Below are 23,109 nucleotides of genomic sequence, written 5' to 3'. Positions count from 1 at the left end.
TTAAAGGGGCCCATCTCTCTGGCCCTCTGTAGCAAGATATCTCTGTCCCTGTAGTGCAGTAACCTGGCAACCACTACGCAGGGAGGCCTGCCCGGTGCAAGGGTCCTCGAGGGCACTCAGTTCGCTCGTTCCAATGTGAAAAAGAGGGGTCAGTCGGTCCGGAGCCACGACTGTGCGCAACCATTCCTCGAGAAATTCCACCATATTCGTGCCCTCCGCCCCCTCGGGAGGCCAACCACCCGCACATTGTTCCTTCGGTTTCTCCCTTCCGCGTCCTCTGCTCTCTGCTCCAGCCATGCCTCTCTGTCCGTTAGGTTCATCACCGTGGCTGTTAGGTCTTTTTGTTTTGGTGCTAAGTCCGCTAAGGTGGACTCCGTCTCTTTAACTCTGTCTGCCAATTTTTGGTGGTCTGCCCTCAGGAGTCCTACTTCAACTGTGACTTGATTAATATTGTGCTGTAATGTTGTTTTTGTGTCTTCAATTGCGCCCAGGATTTGGTCCAAGGTGTCCTGCACTTTAGATTGCGGGAGGTCCTGAGGGTCCCCTCCCTTGCGCTCAACAGACAGTGCATGGTCCATGGTTTTACTCTTGTGCCGGTTCTTGGAAGACATCGAAAATATGGGGTTTTGTACTAATAAGGTCAGAGTGGCGGGCGGTCTACTGCTGCGGTTTCTCTTTCATCCGGCGCCTCCGACGCTGACGCGGTCCAACCTATGTTACAGCGCCTAGGCGATGATATCCCAGTCCACAAGTATACCGTACCCTCAGATTCCGGCCTCCAGCAGCTTTTCTGTGTGCCCAACAGGGATGAAAAAGCCACCCGGGTCTGGTCGCATCTGTCCACCAGGGCCAGCCAGGAGGCCAACGCAACTGCACCCTCACTTCTACGGGGCGGGAAGCTGCTCCCACCAGGATCTCCCTCTGGTGCACTAGGGATGTCCACTTCCCTTCATCTACCCAAGTTCCTTAGGCCCATCAGTTTTCTCCCCATAGTGCCCCCCTAAGGGCTGCAGTGCGGATCGCAGTATGGCACAGGCAGTGGCGGTGCGCCCCTCACGCCCCACTCCGTGCGGGCATCGTCCTGCTAATACCACTCAGGCACAGGAGTGCTTCGCCTGGCCCGCCGTGGCGCCCTCTTTACCTCCGAGGTGATGGGGTGTCCACTGTAGCTCCTCGTTTTGCGTCCAATACGACGCGACTCAGCACCTCTAGGCACTGCACCACACGGGTTCCCAGGCCTCAGCCCCCCGCTCCAGGCCCTCGAAAATGCCACGCTCTGGGAAGCCGCCAGTTCCCCTCCCCGCGTCGGCCCGATGGAGCAGCCCACTGCGCCCACTACACCAAGGGCAATGCACCGGGTCCCCCGCAGCAGATCACAGCAGGTCCAGCACCGCCTCTAACTCTCTCGGCTCGACCAGCGGTCCAAAGGAGTCACGTGCGGGCGCGGCCAACTGCTTTCGTCCCCAGTCTCCGGGCTGCACACCAGGCCGCCGGCACTCCGCTCCGCCGCCGCCGCCAGGAATCGCTCTTGAGCACCTGAAACGGGCTCTGCTGCTCCCCGTCGGACTCCCAAGACCCCGCCCAGAGTGATCTCACGGGCGGCCCCGATGTCAGGCTTAAAATTCCGGATAGTTTATAGGCCCCTCCTGAGCCAGGAAATTATGCGCATGCCATCTTTGGCTGCTTGGCCACGCCCCCCTACCTGTACCTACCTATACTTACCTGGGATGGGTCCCCCATCCTCCGCTGTCCCTCTGGTGTGGGTGGGAGTGTCCCTGGGGCCTGGGGAGGGCACCTGTGAGCTTATTTCATGGTGTTCCACTATGGAAATAGGCCCGCAAGTCCCCTAACGCCTGCCCTGACCCAGGCATTAAATAATGGTGCAAAGCAAGCTTTGCCCCATTATTTGACCCATCCTCCCCCCTGTTCGTGTTTTTAGCACAGGGGATAAATATGGCGCTAAGGCCATAGAGTGATTTTTTGCACGGGAATGCCTACCTTGCATCTCATTGACACAAGGTAGGTTTTCACATCTAAAAAATGATTTTAACTCCATAATTTTGGCGCTAGAAGTGTATAAATATGCAGTTCATTTTGCACCGAATTTGCGTAAACAAAATGATGCAAATTTGGCATATAACAAGTATAAATATTCCCCTTACTGATTGTGCCCTGTAGATCAGCCCAATGGTAACGATGCGCTAGAACCATGATCTATTGCACAGGGGGATGCCAAATTGTGCATCATGTGCATATATCTCAAAAGTAAGTCTGCAGAACTCATTTTTCTGACCTACAGAGCACATTTATGCATTGCACTGTGTGGGAAGAGGGTGCCTCAGAATTTACAATTCATAAATCAGCATGCCTAATTGTTATTTGTTGACTGTTGTCTTGGAGAAAAACTGTATTTACACACAAAGGGAATTCCTTTGTTTCCCATTTAAGACTTAAGTTTTTCATTTACAGATGTCATTAAATTTCGAAAGATTTCAAAACTGTGAACCCAAAAATCCAGGATTATGAGACTGGTCAGCATGTAAGTCAAAAATAAAATGAGAGAAGACATACAGTAAGTAATAACTGTGAAAAATCAAGGTAAAGGAAACAATTGAGGACCAAGACTAATAAAGAGCATAGCACCAGCAGCTGCAAAACCTTTAAAAGAAAGGATAATAAACCCTGTTTATTATCCTTTTCTTTTAAGGGGCGGGGACACGGGGTGAAGAACAGCCCTCCCCCTCAGAGCGCATGTATGTTTGGCTGGCCGTATCAAGCCTGCCAAACATACATGCGCAGTAGGCTCTCTCAAGCCCGGCAACACAGTTGCTGGGCATGAGAGAGCCTGCACAGGCTCTCAGTCTGCCTGGAAGTGCCCTGGCCGGGCGCTCCCAGCCAATCCTGATTCTACATTGAGCAGCATCAGGATTGTCCGCAGGGCAGGCTGGGAGCCTGTGCCTGCCTGCTTGGTCTGGAGCGACGACGGACAGAGGAGCAGCACGAGGCAGAGAAGGTAAGTGTTTTTATTTTTATATTTTTACATTTAATTTTATTTACATTCTCCCCTCCCCCCACATGCGCTTCGCCCCTTCTTGTTATCGGGAGCTGTGACTGCATACTAGCATAACAGCAAAAATATGTAAGAGAGAAAAATGAAGACAAGTAGAAAACAAGAAACAAGCTAGAAAATTGGTTAAAAAAAAGGGAGTAATAAGGCAGAGGACAGGTGAGCTAAAGGCCGAAGAAGCTGTACAAATACGTTGCAAGGCGAAACAGCTAGAGAGTACAGGACGGTTGTAAAGTAAGAAGTGTATCTGTGTCATAAGTGGACACAAGGAGAAAAAGTAGAGCAATGGAGAGGAAAGGTGGATGCTGGCATAGAACATCAAGAGCCATTGTGAAGATACTGACTCTAGCTTATTCTGTGTGGCATAGTGGATGAATAACTATATACTAACTTGCAATACAGAGTGATGTCAATGCTTAGACATTTCTAAGCATTCCATATATCACATTTTAGCATTCCTCAGTGCAATGGGTATGCCCAGACATGAGTCCCATTTTCACTGTGCCACCAGATTCAAGCTGCACCTCACTGTTGAGGCTGAAACTGGTCTGGGGTTGCTTATTCTGCCTTTCAAAGGGGGCTTGTCCTGGAGGTTCAGACTATTCAATTCCTATTAGTGCAGCACCAAGTCTGATTTTCATCAGGCAGGGTCTCTTTCTCTAGTGGCATTTTAGTTGAAAATGATAGACTGGAATGCAGGCTGAGCTAGTCTTCTGCAAGCATTCCATCCATCACCTTTTTGTGTTCTTTAGTATGCCATTAGACTCATGCTGCACCTCACTGTTGAGGCCGAAACTGATCTGGGTTTGCTTATGTTGCCATTCAGGGGAGACTTGCCCCAGCAATTCAGACTAGACTGTTCCTTTTAGCAGTATATGTTGCAAGCTTAGCAGCGAGGGGGGCAATTATGTGTATTCCTCAGGATCTGGGGGCAGAATTCACCATCCTTATTATTAGGCTAACCTTATCTGGGGTGTGTGAGCAAAAAGTAGATCCCACACTATCTGAATCCCATTCTTTCCCTGACTGTTGCTGACAAGACAATCTCCTGGATTCCCCTTTTGTCAAAGTGGTTCTTCAGTACCCCATAGTTCTAAAAACTACTATGGTTTATTGTGGCACCAGGAGCCTTTGTTTCCTTCCCAGGGCCCAGGGAATTCACTGAGCCCTCAGAAGGTAGACTCAGTGGACTACCACCAGCTCTTTGCTGGTAAACCACTCCTTAAACTCCAATTGGCTCACTTCCTTTGGCCACTCTGTTTTCTACATGAGAAGGAATTGTCACAGGCAAGGCTATTGTTGTTTTATCTGCTGTATCCCCACCTCTGTCCTACCTTGTAAATTATTTGGTTCAGAGACAGACAGCAATACCTTGGCACAGCCAAGGCTAAATCAGGGATTAAGACTATGACGTCTAATTTAATAAAGGGACTTATTTAGGGGATACCGAGCTGAGGGTTTTGGAGGTAACCTAGGATGGTAAATTGTGAATCACAGAGATTCTACAAACAAGTTATTTACACCCAGCGTGTATATCTAAGATTACTGGGGCTAATGTAGGTGAGTATCTTACTAAGGGCTTGTAAACTATGAGTGTTTTGACTACTATGGTTCCAACTCCTCCCCGGTCAATAACTACCTGAGTGTTGCTGGTAAACCACCCCCTTCAACTCCAGTTGCATCCTTCCTTCTGGTCACTCTGTTGTCTACATGAGAAGGAATTGTCACAGGCAAGGGTATTATCATTTGATCTGCTGTATCCCCACCTCTGCCTTACCTTGTAAATTGTTTAGTTCAGAGGCAGACAGCCGTACCTTGCACAGCCAAGGCATAAAACGAGGCTTAAGACAATGACATCTAATTTAAAAAAGGAGCTTATTTAGGGCATACGGGCTGTGGGTTTTGGAAGTAACTTAGGATGGTAAATTGTGAATCACAGAGATTCTACAAACAAGTAATATACACCCATCTTGTATAACTAAGATTACTGAAGCTAATGCAGGCGAGTAGCTTACCAAGGTCTTGTTAACTACAAGTTTTTTGCCTTCTATGCTCCCTACTCCTCTCCGGTCAATAACTACCTGGGAGTGCCTTCCCTTAGATAATATTGCTATTATAAATCAGCCCCTCAATATTTGGGGTAAAATCCAAAATATTGTTTGTTACAATGTGTGTTTTTCATGGTACTGTTTAGGTAGAAAGTTACATGAAGCACAGCACGTATTGTGGTACCATTCCACGTTTAAGAATTGTGGTGTCACTAGGATCATTTCCCCTGTTAACAATAGTGATCCCCTGATGGAATCTGATGGGTGAGCTGCTTTGTCATGGAAATTATGGGTAGTCATCCAAAAAGTAAAATGAGGGCACATTTTCTATACATTCAAAAATATCTTCCTCAACCACACAGGAAAACAGATGTAGCATGCTGAGTAAGACATATATTTTCAATCGCAGCAGTAGCCTTTCTGGTGTTTTCCCCGTGTTCTACTGTAGCTTCACCACAGTGGTCTAATGAACAACTAGAGTGCTAAAATTCTATATTTCTGACAAATGTGAGGCACACCTGGACACCATATTTCTAGAATAAAAGCTACATCATTGAAGCATTTCCAGTGGAGATGGCTTCATTAACCGAGCAACATGAGGAGTTTAATTCCTTTAAGATTAACTCTCCAGAAATTAAAATGAGGACACATTTTCTATACATTTTCAAACATCTTTCTCATCCATGTGGAAAAACATATCAGTCATTTTGAGATAAATATGTATCAGCAAAAGCAGCAGAAGCCTGTCCGTTGATTCTGAGAGTTCTACTTTAGGATCGCTACAGTATTCTAGTGAACAACTAGAATGCTAACATTCTGAATTCATGAAAGAAGCAAGGCACTCCTGGGCACCATATTGCTGTAACAGGAGTGGTTGAATTAAACACCTTTCCTCTGGATCTGGCTAAATTAACATTGAGGGGCTATTGCACCTTACCTAAGTCCAGCATTACTTTTTCCACATTTCCTCAGATAATCCATTCTCTCTGTTACTTAGTAACATTTTTGTAGAAATAGGTGTTTTTTAACCCTCCATTTAAGTATGTGGGATTAGATATTTACAGATGCGGGTGACTATTTACAGAAAGATCCTAAATTTAAATTAATAAATTTGGCTCCTACTGGATGTGAGAACTTCTGAATGAGTCGCAGTAGAGGCATTTCAGTTTTCTTGGTACTTCTCCCATCTCCTTTAGCCAGTAGTTGCATCTGCCTGCATGACTGAGAAGTGGCTTAAAAATCATTAATATGGTGAGTCAAGTACAAGGACAAGATAATACATGCTTTTGAATATATCTTTATTGTCTGTATATTAATCTCTATTTATACCCTAGAATTGACTACATTCAAAATTGATTAATTGAAATGTATTTTAAAATAAGTAACATTTTAAGTCAGTCAAAACAATGAGGGAGTACTTTAAAACACAATTAAAATTGTCATAACCTACACAGTTTTCACAAACTGTGAACACTTTAAATATGTAATAGAAACATAAGAGAAATAATGTTTTTGGGGACTTATTTCAGGAACTCATAGCAGCAGAGCTAAGAACAGTTTTCATGTACATTTTTATCTGTCTTTAAAGTCAAGTGAATGGTTCAAAAGCTGTCTTCTCCAGATGGATGTCTCCTTTTCGTAGGCATGTTTCATGAGTTAGGTGAACATTCTATGAATATATGGGTTGATATTGTAATGAGACTTGTCTTAGGTGGTAGCTATGGGTTTCCTGGGTAGATAGTCACTGGTTAAGAGCCAATGAAAAATCCAGTATGCTGGTAGCTTTTAGCGGTCTGATTTACAATTTCTCCTATTACAAGTTAAACCCCATGGTACAGGGAATAACTGTGCTGCCTCTGATTTGCCAGGCATAACTCCTCATGGAATACCTGGGTCAGTGAGGTTTAATACAAATATTTATCACCTGCTTGGAACAAGTTGTGCAATTTTGCAAGGGGACTGGTATGAGAGGAGGGGCTTTGGAGAGTTAGGGGAAAGAAAGCTTGGTTGGGGCTGTCTTTTTTCCAAGATGAATTTACCAGCTGATAAAATTAGGCCCTGTGTATCCAACCCTGGGAAATCTGGTCATGGGAACATTAGCTAACCTATGTCTGATGTGGGCAGAATTCCAAATGAGAATCCTGAATACTCAATGCATAATCGGGAAGTACCTAATCCAGATTGATATCAAGGGATGAAGAAATTTAGAAAATAGTATACAATATTTTTACAGGGTTTGTGCAGGCTTGCAGTATTTAAAAAAGGAAAAATAAGCGATTTCATTCTTATTATAGTAGGCTGCGCATTAAAACAAGTGTTTCTTAACAGTGCCTGCTTCCTGATTACAGTGGAGTTGCAGCGTTATATTCTTGATTGTAAGATAACATAAAATAGCCCAATCCAACCTCCCTCCACGGACTTACTCAGATAAGACATGTTTTATTAAGAAAGGGTATGGCCAGGGGCAGATGGAGTAGGACGTGAGCCACCGAGCTCCCTCCCCGGTGACCCAACATCCCTAAAGATCCTGTCTATCCGGGGGCCCGAACAAAATAGGGGCCACCGAAAACCCTTGTCTAAAGCAACCTGTGCGATAATGGCGAACCCGGAACACTAAAGACCGGACCAGAAACGGTGACAGTGCGAGAGTCATGCCGCCAAGTGTGAGCTGAGACAAAATGGCGGCGCCCGGCCCTGAGTGCAGAAAAACAGCCTATAGAGTGAGCGGGGCCTACAAGACATCCTGGAGACCTTGGTACACTGGCGACTGACCTGACTGCGGTGCAGAAAACTGCAGAGCGATCAAGGAGTCTGCAACGGGCAGCACCTCCACGACAAGATGGTGAGTTTGAAGTAAAGTGGGGAGGGGTTTGCGCTGTGTGAGGCCTTCGGGCGAGACCTCTGGGTGCTTCACCCACGGCAGGCCCGGGCTGTTGCTGTGAGGGAGGCAGTATCACTGTTGGAATCCCTGTACCTGTGGGCCCGGGCAGCTGCGGGGGCTGGAGGGACACAGCAGCACCCAGAGCTCGACAAAATGGCAGAAAGGCCCGCAATACAGTGGAGGCCCCACAATTGACAAGAAGAACTCTACCCAGAACAGTTATCCCAGAATGGCGCCCAGTGGTCCTAAGCAGCAGCAAAGTGGAGGGACTGCAGTGTGTTCGACACTAGAATAGCGCTTTTAAGGGGCGCCAAGGTAATTGAATAAAAAGGCATGGAGATGAAAGCGTAAGACAAAAGCACCGGCAGCGCAGAGCGGGACAGAGAACAGCTGACTGCGAGGGTCGCCACGAAAAGGGTGAGGGCCCTGTGGCCATCAAACAAGGGACACAAGCAGAACAATACTTAATATCAAGCAGTACTATGCTGCCGCTGGCACAATAGCAGGGCCATCACCGAGGGAAGACCTAGTTGCGGGCATCTCAGGCCTGGCCACTGGACGTCCAACAGCGCCAATAACACTGTCAACAACAACCAACTTAATAACCCCTACTGCCGTAGGAAACTGGGCCCTGCGCCTGAGACATTAATGACTGTGAGATAGTAATAGAGCTCTAAACCCTGGGCAAGAAGGCTGAAGCACGAGCAGCAGGAAGCAATCAACATAGAACAGAACGGAAGTGACCAGATACCCCCCTACTTGACAATTACGGGCTAAACGACTAAAAAAAGGACGGAGCAGGGGGCACAGAGGAGAGCAATGGAGCACTCATCCCTAGACAACCAGAAGACTGCTACGGAGATGCCCCAATGAGACCCCACACTGATGGACATTTTGCAAGCCATCACAGCACAAGAGAATCGCTTGAAACCAAGATAGATGCGCTGGGGATGGACCTGAGTCTTCTAAAAGATGACCACTGGAAACTGGCTGAAAGAGTGACAGCAACAGAAAAAACAATGTCAGAGCTTAACCCTAAGATGGACGCAATACAATTCCAGCTTGCAGACATGTAGGCGAAAGTCCCCACCCTAGAACTCCGAGCAGAAGACAGCGAAAACAAATCCTGGAGGAATAATATCTGAATTGTAGGGATGCCCGAACAAATAGAGGGGAGAAACGCGATATGTTACTTGGAAAATTGGCTGCAAGAAGAGATGGCATCGGAGGGACTCTCCACATTCTATGCCTTGGAGAGGGCGCATAGGGTCCCAGCGAAGCTGCCACAACCTGGCATGCCGCCTAGACTGATAGTTTCTCGTCTCTTACACTACCGGGATCGAGACCATATACTAGCAAAGGCACAAGAGAAACAAGAGATAACGATAGACAGTCATAAAGTGATGATATTCCCGGACTTCACCAAGGCCATACAGAAGCAAAGAGCAACGTTCATGGAGGCTAAAGCAAGACTAAGTATAAAGTACGCCATGATGCTTCCTGCTTGCCTCCGAGTCTCCATTGCTGAAGGAACGCATTTTATTCAGATACCTCAAGATGTATAGGACTGGCTGGATATCCAAGAGCACCCTGGCCCTAGCCACCCCATGCCAACAGGTAAAACTGTATGGAAGAAGACCGTCAGAAAGAAGAGGCGAAACCTCTTGGGAGGCAAACCATCTAAAACTGAGGCACGGAGAGAACAGCAAACAGCGGTGGAAACAGTAGCTGAGTTGAGCTGGAAGGGGCGAGAAGGTGATTGCCCAAGGGGGACAGACATAAATAGTGATACAGAGAGCTGTGACACCCACAGGAGGAGGAGAGAGACTTCATACACATCGCAAACCCAGAATAGGAACTGACACATGAACTCAAAACATACAATGGACGCGCCCGCCAGTCCTGAAACTCGAGGGCCTGGCAACGAGGACGTAAGAGCTGGCTACTCACATTCAGATGACCATGCATGGGGGCATGAAAAAATGGGGTACAGATCTTTGATGACCTTGATGGGGAGTTGAGAGGAGTCAGGCGGGCCACCGTCTGCTGATGGCATCCGCCCCACAGTGTTGTTTGGTGGAAAACCCTGCCAATGTTCAGTTGTATGGTATGGTTTGGATGAGGAAGGGGGACCTACTTGTCCTGAGGATAGGGAGTTTCAGGGATTGTTTATGGTTAGTTTGTGTTGGGGGAAAGGAGGTCCGGAGTCACATCAACACATGAATCAAACTGCAGGTTATACAAAGAATTGCCAGGAGAGCGACAGGCAGGGGTGGGAAGAATTGGCATCCGGGAGGGACAAACTGCACATGGCAGGCACCACAACATATAAGATAATAACTTGGAATATAAGAGGGATGCACACCATGGCCAAGCGCTATAAGGTTCACTCCCACCTGCAGCGGAGGGGAGTACAGATCGCCCTTTTACAGTAAACGCACCTGACGAGTAAGGGAGGACAAGCACTTCAGCGCAGATGGTGAGGGCAGATATGTTATATAATGTATTCTGCATATGAGCGAGGGGCCCTTATCTGGATTTGGGCAGGGATACCGTTTCAATGCTTGAAGCAGCAGATTGACACAGAGGGCAGATATGTGGTAGTACAGGGCAGATCAGATGGCCACGACGTGACACTAGGGAGTATATATGGTCCGAAGGTAGACCAAAGGCAATTTTACAATAGCATATCTGGGGTATTTGCCCCCTTCCTAAGGGAACCAGTACTAATGGGGGGGTTTACAACTGTGTGGCGGACCCCGTCTGAGAAAGATCACATCCACCCCTTCCAGGAACACAGATTGAGAGGGTGGCCCAATGCTTTTGCAAGATGGCAAACAGAGTGAGGGCTAATAGACTCCTGGAGAAGTCGACACCCCGGAGATAGGGACTATTCTTACCATTCCAGAGATTATGGCTTACATGTCCGCTTGGATACTATATTATGTTCCCCAGCTATGCATGCTCAGGTACATGCTGCAGAGTATCTGACTTGCGCCCTTTCAGATCACAACCCACTAATACTTGGACTTAGATGGGGGTAGGAGTGACCCAGTATCCCGACATGGCGCTTGCGACCCGAGACCTTAGAGGATCCAACTTTCCGGACCGAAATAAGCACGGTTATTAATCACTATTTTGCCAAAAACACAGGTACAGCAGATTCCCCATTAGCGGAATGGGATGCATTTAAGGCTGTGATTAGATTGAGATGTATATCAGAAGGTTAGGAGAACGTTACTTCAGGAGGTTCTAGAGGCGGAAACATTACTTAGGGAGTGTGAAGGAGAACGACCCGGACACCAAGAGATCCATCAGGAACTCCTTGCGGCCAAGGAAGCGGTAGCTACTGAAGTCGAAAAGTTCTGTTGCTTTGACTATCGAAACTATGTGGTGCGAGCCCATGTGGAAAGAGTTTGCATGGGTACACTCCTAGCCTGGTTGGCAAATCCCAACAAAAGAGGGTCGATTATTGTAGAATTGGAGGCAGAGGATGGCTTGAGGCGGTACAGGCAGGAAGAGATTAATACAGTATTCACGGAATACTATGCCCAGCTATACTGAGCACTTGCAGAACTCCCAATGATGGAACTGAGGGAGTTACTAGACATCCTACACTAACCACGATTACCTCCAGAGCAGGTAGAGGCATTGGGTGGAGAAATCACAGTACCAGAAATCAAGCTAATGGCCCGAAATAAGACGCCAGGTACTGATGGTCTCCCTATTGAGCTTTATGATAATTATAAAGAAACCCTAGCTCCTAGGTAGACCACCATGCTTAATACAGCCAAGACCCTCTGCATACTCCCTCAGTCTACCAAAGGTGCCCTAATAATACCTTTGCTAAAACCAGGCAAAGAACCCCATAACGAGCAAGCTTATCGACCATTATCAATGCTAAATACGGACTATAAAATACTCAGTAGGATACTAGCAATGCGCCTGTTGCCACACATGACTATGTTGATCCACCTAGATCAATCAGGATTTAGCACAGCTCATAACATACAGCGCCTTTGCGCAATCCTGAGAGCCGTCTCAACCGGTAGACAGGAGGCAGCAATTCTAGCAGTTGACATTGAGAAGGCCTATGATAGTCTGGAGTGGCCTTTCTTATATACAGTGATGGACCAAATGGGGCTGGGTGAGGTGTTTATTGGCTGGACCCGTTTGCTTTATACGAACCCAACAGCTAAAGTCCATACAGAGCGACATATATCCGAAGCTTATAGAGTAGAGAGAGGAACCACGCAGGGGTGTCCCCTATCGCCCCTGCTATTTGCACTAGCCCAGGAACCCTTAGCATGCTGGGCGCGGGGAGAGACAATATTTTTAGGGTTGGAGATAGACCACAAGGAGCACTATATAGCCTTATATGTGGATGACATGCTCCTTTTCCTCCAGAATGCCTGGAGAGACCTCCTGGGAGTGCAGAACATGCTGCAGCACTATGGAACCCTCTCGGGATCCCAGGTCAACTGCAGCAAATCCAGCCTATTCCCCATACAAACAGATGGCGAGCTCTAGATGAACTTGGGCCTTTGCCCTGGCAACCACGCTCTATTACCTACCTGGGAGAACCCATATATCACACCACGACTGACCTACTGGACTGCAACTTGGGAAAAGCCATAAGAGGTCTCAATCAATCAACCAATCAAAAACAATTGTAGAGCGCGCTACTCACCCGTAAGGGTCTCAAGGCGCTGGGGGAGGGGAAACAGGGGGTGGGGCAAGGTGGGTCACTGATCGAACAACCATGTCTTGAGGTTCTTTCTGAAGACCAGACGGTCTAAAGGCAAGTATTGCATTTTAGTCTACACTGCCGCTCTTCGTGCCAGGGAAGGTGGCCCTGCTTAAAATGGTGGCACTTCCAAGATTGCTTTATTGCTTTATGACATTACCCCTCTGGATACCAAGGGCATACTTTAAAGAAATAGATAAGATCATAACGGGATTCATATGCGGCAAGGGCCACAGACGAGTTGCTCTGGCTGTCCTACAAAGGCTGACAACTAAGGGAGGAGTGGCGGTCTCGGAGTTTGAGGCTTACTACCTAGCAGCCCAGCTGCAATGGCTTACACAATGGGTGATGGGATGACGGACCCCAGGAGCACTACTCCCTATGTTGACCGCTGACCTAACAGCGTAGAGTAGGGTCATTTTACTGCTCCCGGACAGAGGTAGAGAACCTAGGCCTGAATTCCAAGTTCTACAGCAGTGCTGGACACAACACCTCAAGAAGCTGAACACGAGGACTCCATATTCCCCAGATTTGCCGATAGGGTTCTTGGACGAACCTCCTCACGGAGGTTCCGGTTAGGGTTTGCGAACCTAGGTGGAAGCAGGGGCGACAGAGGTTGGAGCGCTGTATGGCAATAGGACGCTCTTTCCTTTTGAGGACTTTAGGGCAAAATATGAATTACCATGGGGCCACTTCCTACTACTTAGAGCACTAACAGACACCATTAAGAGGCACTGGCAAACAGGAGTAGAAGAACCAAGCCAATCCATTAGCTGTCAATACCTGGTGATATCATCAGGAAAGTATAAAGCACTAACCTGCATGTACAAGAGATTACGTACAGAGGTAATGAAGCCGCTAGAGAGCCTGAAGAATAAATGGGAGACACGCCTAGGCAAGACAATTGGAGACAAGGACTGGGAAAATATCCAATATAACGCAACAAAAGCCATAAGGAATGCCCGGTTTAAGTTGATTAATTTCTATATATTTCACAGAGCATATCTTACACTGGAAAAACTCAATAGGGTATATCACATACAAACAGCTCAATGCAATCGCTACAATGAATTACACGCCATATTCTTTCACATGCTTTGGGAATGTCCTCGGTTGGGAGGTTTCTGGGAGGGCATCGTGAGCACCCACTCAACAGTGCTAGATAAAGAGGTCCCATGCTCAGCGAGCCGGTGTTTGTTGAGCTGGTGCCCACACACATCGAAAAACAAGATCACTAGCCGTTTCCAAGACTTGGCTTACGTGATTGGAAAGAGAAATAACCAGAAACTGGAAGAGCAAGCGGGGCCCGAGTATAGATACATGGAAATCAGAATTTACCAAATGGGCAGGATACGAATCTGAAGTCAGACTCAGAGAGGCCAAGAGAGGCCGCACTTTGTTAGAGGGAGCACGGGCATGGGAGGCTGTAACCGATTCCCCTAAAGACTAAGCATAATGGGCGGAGACTTCCCCCACAAGGACAGAACAGAAAAAGGTCCAGTTGGCGAGAACATTGGGGTCAACTCAACAAGAAATACATGCAATGAGATGTAGGAGCGGTGATGTGACCAAGATATACCCACAAGGAGATGGGGGGAGTTATGAAAGTTAAGAAATGACAAGAAAAGAATCAAAAGGGAAAAAAGCACTACAAAATAATACAGATTGTAACGAAATGCTAACTATCGAGAAGAGAGAATACTAATCCACCCTGTATATTCTTATCATGCAAAGACAAAGTGCTGTTATAATGCTGTGTGTGTGTATGAATAAGAAAATGCAATCAAATTCTGTTTTAATAAAAGCAATTCCAAGAATTCTGCATCACTGCCATAATGGCTTGTCAAGAAAGTGCCAGCATGTGGGAACCAGAAGTGTGTGTCTCCTGCATATCGAAATATTCGACTTCCAGCCTGCGGGCACTGCTTGAACTTCAAGTGCCAATTGTGTTTTTTGTCTCTTTTTTTGTTGCTAATGATGGAGCATTTGTATGCTCTAATTCAAGGCAGATAATCTTGGAGTCCTTGCAAAGGGTATAACTAGGGAATCAGGTAAAAATCAATCAACATTTAATTTACAGGGAAACCAATTACGCCACACAATGAAAACCCAAATTGGAAATAAAGCTAAAAGATTTTATTACAAATTAACACTCGGGTTAATGTAAACAAATCTCAAGAACATACTGTAAAGATACAAAATCACCATAGGATAGCCAAATCCTCTGAAGAAATTTAGTTGAGTTAACATGAGACAAACCAGACACTCAGTAACAGCAATGCAAAATATCAGCCATAGAACTTGGTGTTCCGAAAATAGACGCTGGTTAATTCTTTTACACACTAGTGCAAACTAAATCATCTAGCTAATGTTAGCTGTGGGCAGTTAAGTAAGTTCCCTAGTACCTAAACTATCTAAAATGAGAATCTAACAAACAACATAAGGGCAAAAAGTGAGGAGCAAAATAGGACAAAAAGGTTTTGGAAAAATGAACAAGAAATGTGAAAGGGGAACAAAAGGGAAGGTGTCCACATTTCAGAAGCTCAGTCAAGAATACTCTTAGAAAATTAAGTGTAAGCCTAAGCGACACTCAGGAAAGCATGTGGCAAAAGGGGAAAGTCGGAGGTCTGTTCCTTTCAAAGTCCAAAGGAATCTGGATTACTATCAGTCAATGTAAGCCCTAGTTAATACTGCACAAGGTCCATTAAGCAGCACCCATGGATCACCTCATTATGTGCCTCATTTTTCTCCCATCTCACTGTGAAACTTGAAACATCAGGAATGGGCCTCACTGCCGTCCTGGAAATGTTGCTGTCCTTGGGCTCCCGAACATTATTTGCAACAGGTATGAATAAGGGACAATCATCTTTCTCACCGAGTCTCTGTGTACCGTCCAAGGTTGCTTTCCCAGACTCTCTCCGAATAAGTCAATAGCACATCTATTTCCAAACTAACAATTGATGTGAAAATACCTGCATATAAATGACATGTAGCAGAAAATGTAAACAGTTTCTCATGTTAAAGAAATTCAGCCCTAGTCAAGCAAACGTTAAGCAATTGCACATTTAGTTTCACATTATACTGCGCACACATTTAATTCTACATTAATTTAAATGTGAGCTACATTTTGTAAATCGTAATCACATTATACAGTTAATATGAATGCAGACTTTACCAATGCTCAAGTATGATGTAGACATACATTTTAACATTAAACTTTAACATTAGCGCGTACATTACATAGACTGTTATCATTTTAAATGCAATTACCATTCAAATAAAGTGAATGTGGTTAAAATATCATACTCAAAGATTATATTTCACACGGTATATGTACACTACAGTGGCTGCACTTCAGTATTGAATTAGAGTGCACCACATTTACATTAGACACAACTTGTTATATGTTATGAGTACATGTGGGTCATGTTTATGACATCAGGGGTGGCAGCCAATTCTCCGCTGCATCACTAAGGTGCCTTTTTTAGTCTACTTTCTCCTCAGTTGCACACACTTTACTTACTCGCCAACTTTACCATGACATCTATGTGGATGTGGCTATGTCTTGACTCAAGACTATAGTTGGGAAAAAAAACATTGCATAGTGAAACTGGCAAAATCAATGATTTCTGCCCGGACAGTGAAATCCGGCTTAGAAAATGGCCAGAATCCACTCTGCATTCGGATGCGGGAAAGGGTATATTTGGTGCCAGACCACAAAAAATTATCTGTGTTTAAACTCAGTGCACCTTTCTTGAACCCAGATCATGGCCCAGAGCTTCAATGTCTGCCCACAGTGATGCTGACTGTCTGACAGTAGGCAATCAAAGTGATCTTAAGAGATGAAACTCCTAATGTGATTGATCGAACGGGTGGCAAATTAGATTGCTTTTGATGAACAAATCTTATTAGGCACCATTTAATCAACCAGAATACAAGCCATTCTAATTGACTGCTGGTAGGCAATCTGAATATCTCACTGACTATTTCTTTGGATGTTGACCAGTCATCTTGCAGCAGACAGCTGCAAAATATCAGTGCTTGTCATGATAGGGAAAAAACGACAGGCTCATGGTGATATTTGCTTCATTTTACTGTAGAGTAAAAAATATTGCCCAGTCCTACTTTAAAACTGTATGTAGTCCTGTGGCATACAGGGCATGCTTGAGCTGTGGGTCACAAACCAATACCTGGATGCATATAAACGGCATAATAGCTCAAAATCACAAGGCAGGTATTGTATGACTTCATTCTTTTCTGAAGAATGAGCTAAATCAATTTATTTTTTGTATTGTTCCTTTTTCTCTACTTCTTTATTTCATTATTTCATCCTATCTGACTTTGTTTTATTTCATTCTTGACTTGCCTTCTATTTCTTTGTTCCTTTTTGTCATTTTTTTCATACATTTTATAGTTTCTTTATAATTTTATATCATAATGTCTTTCTTTTTTGTAGATTTATTATTTGCATTTTCTTCGTTTTAATCCCACATATACACGTCTATATATATATGGCTGCCTCGTTTTGTTTCAAGGTCTTTCCTGTGTCATCTAAGTATTCCTTTTCTTTATTTTCTTCTACGTTTCTTTCCTTTTTCATTTTCTTCTTTGTTCATCTTCTCCCTCATTTAGACCCTTCTTTATTTAACCTTCTCTCCCTCCTTTTTTCTTTCCTCCTGTATTCCAAGTTACTCTTTGTTCTTTCTCTCTTTCTTTCATTATAGATCTTTCCTTTCTAGTAACTTACTTTTTTTGTCTTTGTATCCTTCGTAATCTGTCCTTTTCACTAAAACCTTTGTCAGCCTACTCTCTTACTTTGTTCTCTCCTAATGTATAAGCATTTTTATTGTCTTTTATTCTTTTTGTTTTTATTTGTTTGTTTTGTTCCCTACATTTTACAGCACGGGTGATGTGTCGTCCCAGTGGTCGGATTCCTGTAACGACTGTGTGTCCCCTGAGGATGACAGGCCTCCCTCTTACCCTGGCTACCCACACTCCCATCATCACCTCCTCCCCAAGGCTCAGCCATGTGCTAAGCCTGAGACCCCCTCCACCTACAGGTGGACTGGGTACAGCCACACCTTGCCTGCTTCCCATCAGCCGCTTGACATTAACTCAAATCCTAAACCGTGCTTCTTACACCTTCCTAAACAAAGCTCCCTCACTGAACCGCATGCTCCTGAAACTAACATATCACCCCTGTACATCAAAACCCCCCTTGTATTAACCAAACCTGACCCATCCAGCACACCTTGTAACCCCCATCCTATGTCAGCCACTTCCCCATGGGCCAACTGGTCCAGTTCCAGAGAAAGAGGATCGAGGCTGACTAGGTAAATACAAAAATATTTACTTTGCGTGAAAAGTGCCGCAAATTATTAGCTAAGATAAAATGTCTTACAATCCCAACTAGATACGGTGAAAATCTTGCTTTTGCATTCACTTTAGGAACAATATGCTTTACTTGAATTACTGGTTTGCAAATGTGAAACATAACTGGACCCCAAGTAAAATGATTTCTTTTAGGTACAGATGCTGTTAATGTAATGTTGGTAACAAGCACATGTTTGTAATCGGAAGCGCTGTAAGAGCAGACCATATCCCAAAACATACTCAGTGTATGTGTAGTTCAGTATAGCTCGTATTCAATAACTTGCTGAAAAACTGCAGGATCGTGTGCTAGCTGCATGCTAGCTTGATGGCGTGGAGTCTGAGACGAGATAGGAAGTTTTCAATTGCTCCTGCTGCTCTAAAGTTTTGGAAGTTGGTAAGAGCAAGGCACTGAGACATTGCCAGCAATTTCCTGAATCCTAATTTTTAAACATGGCAAGCTTTTCTTTCAGATCCTGCTCCATTATGAAGCTCTGTGGTAAAGCCCCTTTACCGGTGGGGAACTGATGTTACATAAAAGGGAAGGTGCCCGGCCGGTCAGGGGCATCAATGCCCCTAGGAATGGTTCCATGCTGATTTGAGGCTGGCTGATAGTGGTATATTTAAAAACGTTTTAAACCTCATTTAAATCTTGGTCTATGGTTTGAACTCCATCAGGGCAATGGAGTAAAATACTGTGTCGCCTTGATGGGGAACCCATCCTCCGCTTTTAGAGATATCCGCCACCCCTTTTTGCTATGGATTGGGGGGGTCATTATTTTTTTTCACTGTCCCTCACTGCCAGGTTTCTATGAACAGCAAAATAAATGTAACACCATCCTCTCTAAATCGGGTGGAGAGTGTTAGAAGTAAACATCCAATGGCCCATATTCTGTCAGGCTTTTGGAGGAGTATGGCCGTGAAGGAGCATGAGTAGGGTTTTTTAAAGAAAAGAGAGGCTGACACGTGTGTTTAAATCCTGCATGTTGGTTTGGCAAATGGGTCTTTGTACACCAGTCTCAAAATACATTATTTGTAAGCAGATATTGTGGTTCAGACAACATGGTGGTACTATTTCTTATTTGAATAATTCAGTTCATTCTAAATTAGAAGTCACACAGTAAAATTTTGTGATGTTGCAATGCCACACAAATTAAAGCCCTGAGTGTGTACTGGTAAACTGCACTGCATAGTCTGACCTTTGAGAATGTCAGCTCTCAATACAGAATTCTAAAATTCTCCAAATAACTATTTTTTTGTGGACTTAAGTCCAACAGTTGCATGGAAAAATGCACTAAAACCGTATCTAATTATTTGGCCAGGACTCCAATTCAGCAGTTGGGTTTGAAACTGAAAACACAGTTTTGCATCATAATAGATTTTATATTATAAGGAGAGAAGGATGCACAACAGGCAATAATAATTTATAATATAGTGGAACAAGGAAGAGGCGCTTAGTTAGCTACAGTATTTTCTGTAATGATACAGTAAACTCAGTTCCATTCTGTACATGCCATAATGAAGTATTGTAGCAGACTTGACTAAAAAATGAGGCATCGGCAAACCCAGTGTGTGCTATATTGTGTATTTAAAGGCAAATTAAATTATGCAACAAATTCTTTGACCTTCCTAGATAACTGTAATGGTTTTCAACAATATATTGTTCCAAAAAGGCTCGAAAAACGTTACTGAACCTTGGAAAACCCTTCAAAATGGTAACCACTTGTCTCACATCTAGAACAAGTGTGTCAGCTTGCAAATAGGGCCCTAGCATTCCAATGGAGTAAAATAGTTTGTGTAATATTGACAGTAATTCATTCAAGAGAATATAAACCTGTGCACACTTTCTATAATAAATGGTGTACCTCTTTTATTCAGAAAATCCCATATGTGTTATGAAATCTGCCTTGGAATTCAGTGTCTGCCAATTTTGTGCATAGAAAATTGGTTTTATGAAAACTCTACATGAAAAGTGGAAAATGTTCTGCACAACTCTGTATGAATGAATATACAAATAAATTAGTATTTATTTATAAAACACAAGCTGTGACGGTAATTCAGATTGTGGTAGTCTTAATTGAGAAGTATCATGAAAAATGTGCTATAGCGTTTGTAAAAGTCTAATTCTTTTAGTGTTGAGAGAATTTTTTTTTAAAGTATTAAGTTCTTTACTGAAAACAAGTGATTTTCAATTGAGTGAAGGAAAGGAGGAAATTTGTCCCATATGTTTGCAGCTACAAATGAAAAGGATATTCCATCAAGTTTACCTTGGTTGAAGGATGGAAGGCTGAGGTTGCCTCCCTCTACAGCATTTGAACTTCTCTTGTGGGAAGAAAGGCTCAGTGAGCAATGCGTCTGTCAGGATGCCATTGTAAGGCTTTCATGGATGACGAGATATGTGTTTGTTTTGTTGGTTAAAGGTCATTCTGAATCATTACATTCGTGTCAATTGTAAGTATGAAAGTGCTACTCTAGGCGGCACTTTCAATCTCAGGAATAGCTGCTTCCTTTAAACATGTAATTAAAACATGAATTTATATCAATAGTAATACACAACAATTTCATGGCAAACAATGAATAATTATTTACAGGATATTACAACAATTTTTACATATGTATCAATTTTGTTTCCTGCTGAAACAAAACACAAAACCACTTCCACCAATCCACTTCAGAATAATACATAAGGTCATTTAGGACTACCAAAGGCAGATTATGACCGCTTTAATGCCCAAATACAGCAGTCACCAAGCAAAACTTGACCTAATAACTTTTAAAAAGTGAAAGGAACTTCCATTACATTATATATACAATCGTCTGTGTAACATTGTAGTAGTTTATGAAACAGGTGAAAATATTAAAAATGAAGTGCCATGCATTTTCAGTGGTTTATCTATAAGCATCATGAAGACTTCCATTTGGGCAGTCCTGCATTTGTATTAAGACGGACCTGCTAGAACCCAAATGTTGTGACAATACATTTGCTCACACTGGTAATGGGCCACTGAGCTAGAGTCCAATTGTAGACCCATTTTAATGGTCAAGGAGGTTTTCACTATCGTTTTAGAGATTGTCTAGTTTTCATTTCTGTTGATTCTGGCTTAAGAGAAACAAATGGATAAAAAAAAGGTGGCATACGCTTTGATGTTCACATTTTGATTCTTTAAGACCTTGCTAAGTGGTTTCTTAGGAGTGTGTGTCTTTTTTGATTTCGACCAACAGTCCCCAAGGAAAGAAGACAAGCATTAGATTTTGAATGGGTGGTGAGCCTACGATCAAAATATAGTGGTCCAGATTTACAAGAAAATGACTGAGCGTGATGCTGTGCCAAATTTGGCAGTGCTGCGCTCTGTCATCTTTGAAATGCAGGGATGTGCAGTATTAACAACAATACAGCACACCCTTGTGTTTCCCCTTGCACTGGCACTAAATTTGCTGCCAAGTGGCAACGCAGCCACCCTTGCGCCATGGTGCACGGATGGCTGCATTGTGGGGGAGATTGTTTTTTACAAGAAGGCAAACCTTCCTGCATAAAAACAATCTTTAATGGCGATTTGCTCTTTCTATGTGTGCTGCATTCTGCACACGTAGAAAGAGCAAAAAACAAGGAGAAATGAAAGCATTTTTCCTTATTGCGCCATGCTAACACCACCTTTGGGGTGGCGTTAGATTTTGGTGCTGCCACAGATATACAATTTCTCGTAAATTTGGGGCAATGTCAAAATGCAATGGGTGTTGCTTTGGAACGTCCACAGCAACACCCCTTGCACGCACCTTCCATGCAAAGTGCTGCGTGTGAAGGGGCTGTATTTACAAGGTGGTGTAAAGCCAAAAAAAGTGGCTTATGCCACCTTGTAAATACGGAGTAGTGCACATTGCCACCAGACCGTCACAAAAAGTGATGCTCTGGTGGCGCTAGGGACTTGTATATCTGGCCCAGTGTGAATTACTTCTCTGTAAGCACAACGGATAAGCAAACACTGGGGGAAAAGTGCCAAGAGAATCCTCTGAACTATATGTATTGTGTTCTTGTAAAGATGTTTAAGTTTCCACATAGCTGGCTGAATAAACACTTGCAAACGATCTCTGAACTAAGGTAAGAAGAAGGCCATAAGTGCTTGCTTTGTCAAACTAAGCTATGTCAACCCAAGCTTGTAGGGTATCATTTTCATTATTAGGAGGCCTGTAGAGAAGTGTGAAAGTGCAGTCTGAGCAGTTTAAAAGAGATATCTCTTGGCTGGTGATCAGACGCAAACATGATTCTGTATATCTGCTGTGGAGAAGTGGGGAGGTGAAATGTGATCCCTTAGCAATAGATATTAGCAAGTTTTTACTCAAATGCAAACATGATAGCGTTCATCATGTTTCCACACAATGGGCCTAATTATGAGTTTGGCGGGCGGTAGAGGCCACCCGCCAAACTCATCCCACCATCAGGCCACCTGTGTGGCCTGAACCCCCCCGGCCCTATTAGGAGTCCACTGCAAGGCCAGCAGGCGGAAACAGAGTTTCTGCCCACCAACCCTGCGGTGAACAGGGCCTTAACATTGCAGCCGGCTCCTAATGGGCAGTTGAATGCGCAACAGGACTGTGCATGGGGGCCTCAGCACTGCCCATGCTTATAGCATGGGCAGTACTGGGGCCCCATGGGGAGCCCGAGTCCCCCGTTCCACCAGGCTTTCCATGGCAGTTTTAACCACCATGGACAGGCTGGCGGATTACAACCACCGGGACCACCAGGCTGCAGGCTGGCGGCAGCCTGGCGGTGTCGGCGGGTGGACATAATTTTGCGGTCGGACCATCACTTTGCCGCAGTCCGACTGCGACCGTGACCCTGACAGTCTGGTGACCGCCACAGTCATAATGAGGCCCAATGTGTTTTTTCTCAATATAATGTTGCCACATGCGCACTGCTGGTAGGAGGGCGAGGGTTGTGGGGTCTTTGGCAAATAAACATAAGGCCATATCATCTGAGTTGGAAGCTATTGTTTGCTAG

At 44.4% G+C, this 23,109-nt stretch overlaps 1 protein-coding gene across 4 annotated transcripts in view; it reads left to right on the top strand.

Moving 5' to 3' along the window:
• The window catches only part of ARHGAP44 (Rho GTPase activating protein 44), a 503,523-nt gene that overhangs the window by 453,596 nt on the left and 26,818 nt on the right, over positions 1 to 23,109 (top strand). For 3 of the 4 annotated variants that reach the window (XM_069200329.1, XM_069200327.1, XM_069200328.1), the window contains exon 18: positions 17,645 to 18,076. The exons of the other annotated variant lie outside the window; for it this stretch is intronic. In XM_069200329.1, the coding sequence (XP_069056430.1) occupies positions 17,645 to 18,076 (432 nt within the window). The remainder of the gene's footprint in view (positions 1 to 17,644; positions 18,077 to 23,109) is intronic. 4 annotated transcript variants of the gene reach the window in all.

This window comes from Pleurodeles waltl, chromosome 7 (assembly GCF_031143425.1).
Source record: "Pleurodeles waltl isolate 20211129_DDA chromosome 7, aPleWal1.hap1.20221129, whole genome shotgun sequence".
Taxonomy (NCBI): domain Eukaryota; kingdom Metazoa; phylum Chordata; class Amphibia; order Caudata; family Salamandridae; genus Pleurodeles; species Pleurodeles waltl.
Note: the sequence above shows the minus strand (reverse complement) of the source record. Positions and strands in the feature narration are given on the sequence as shown.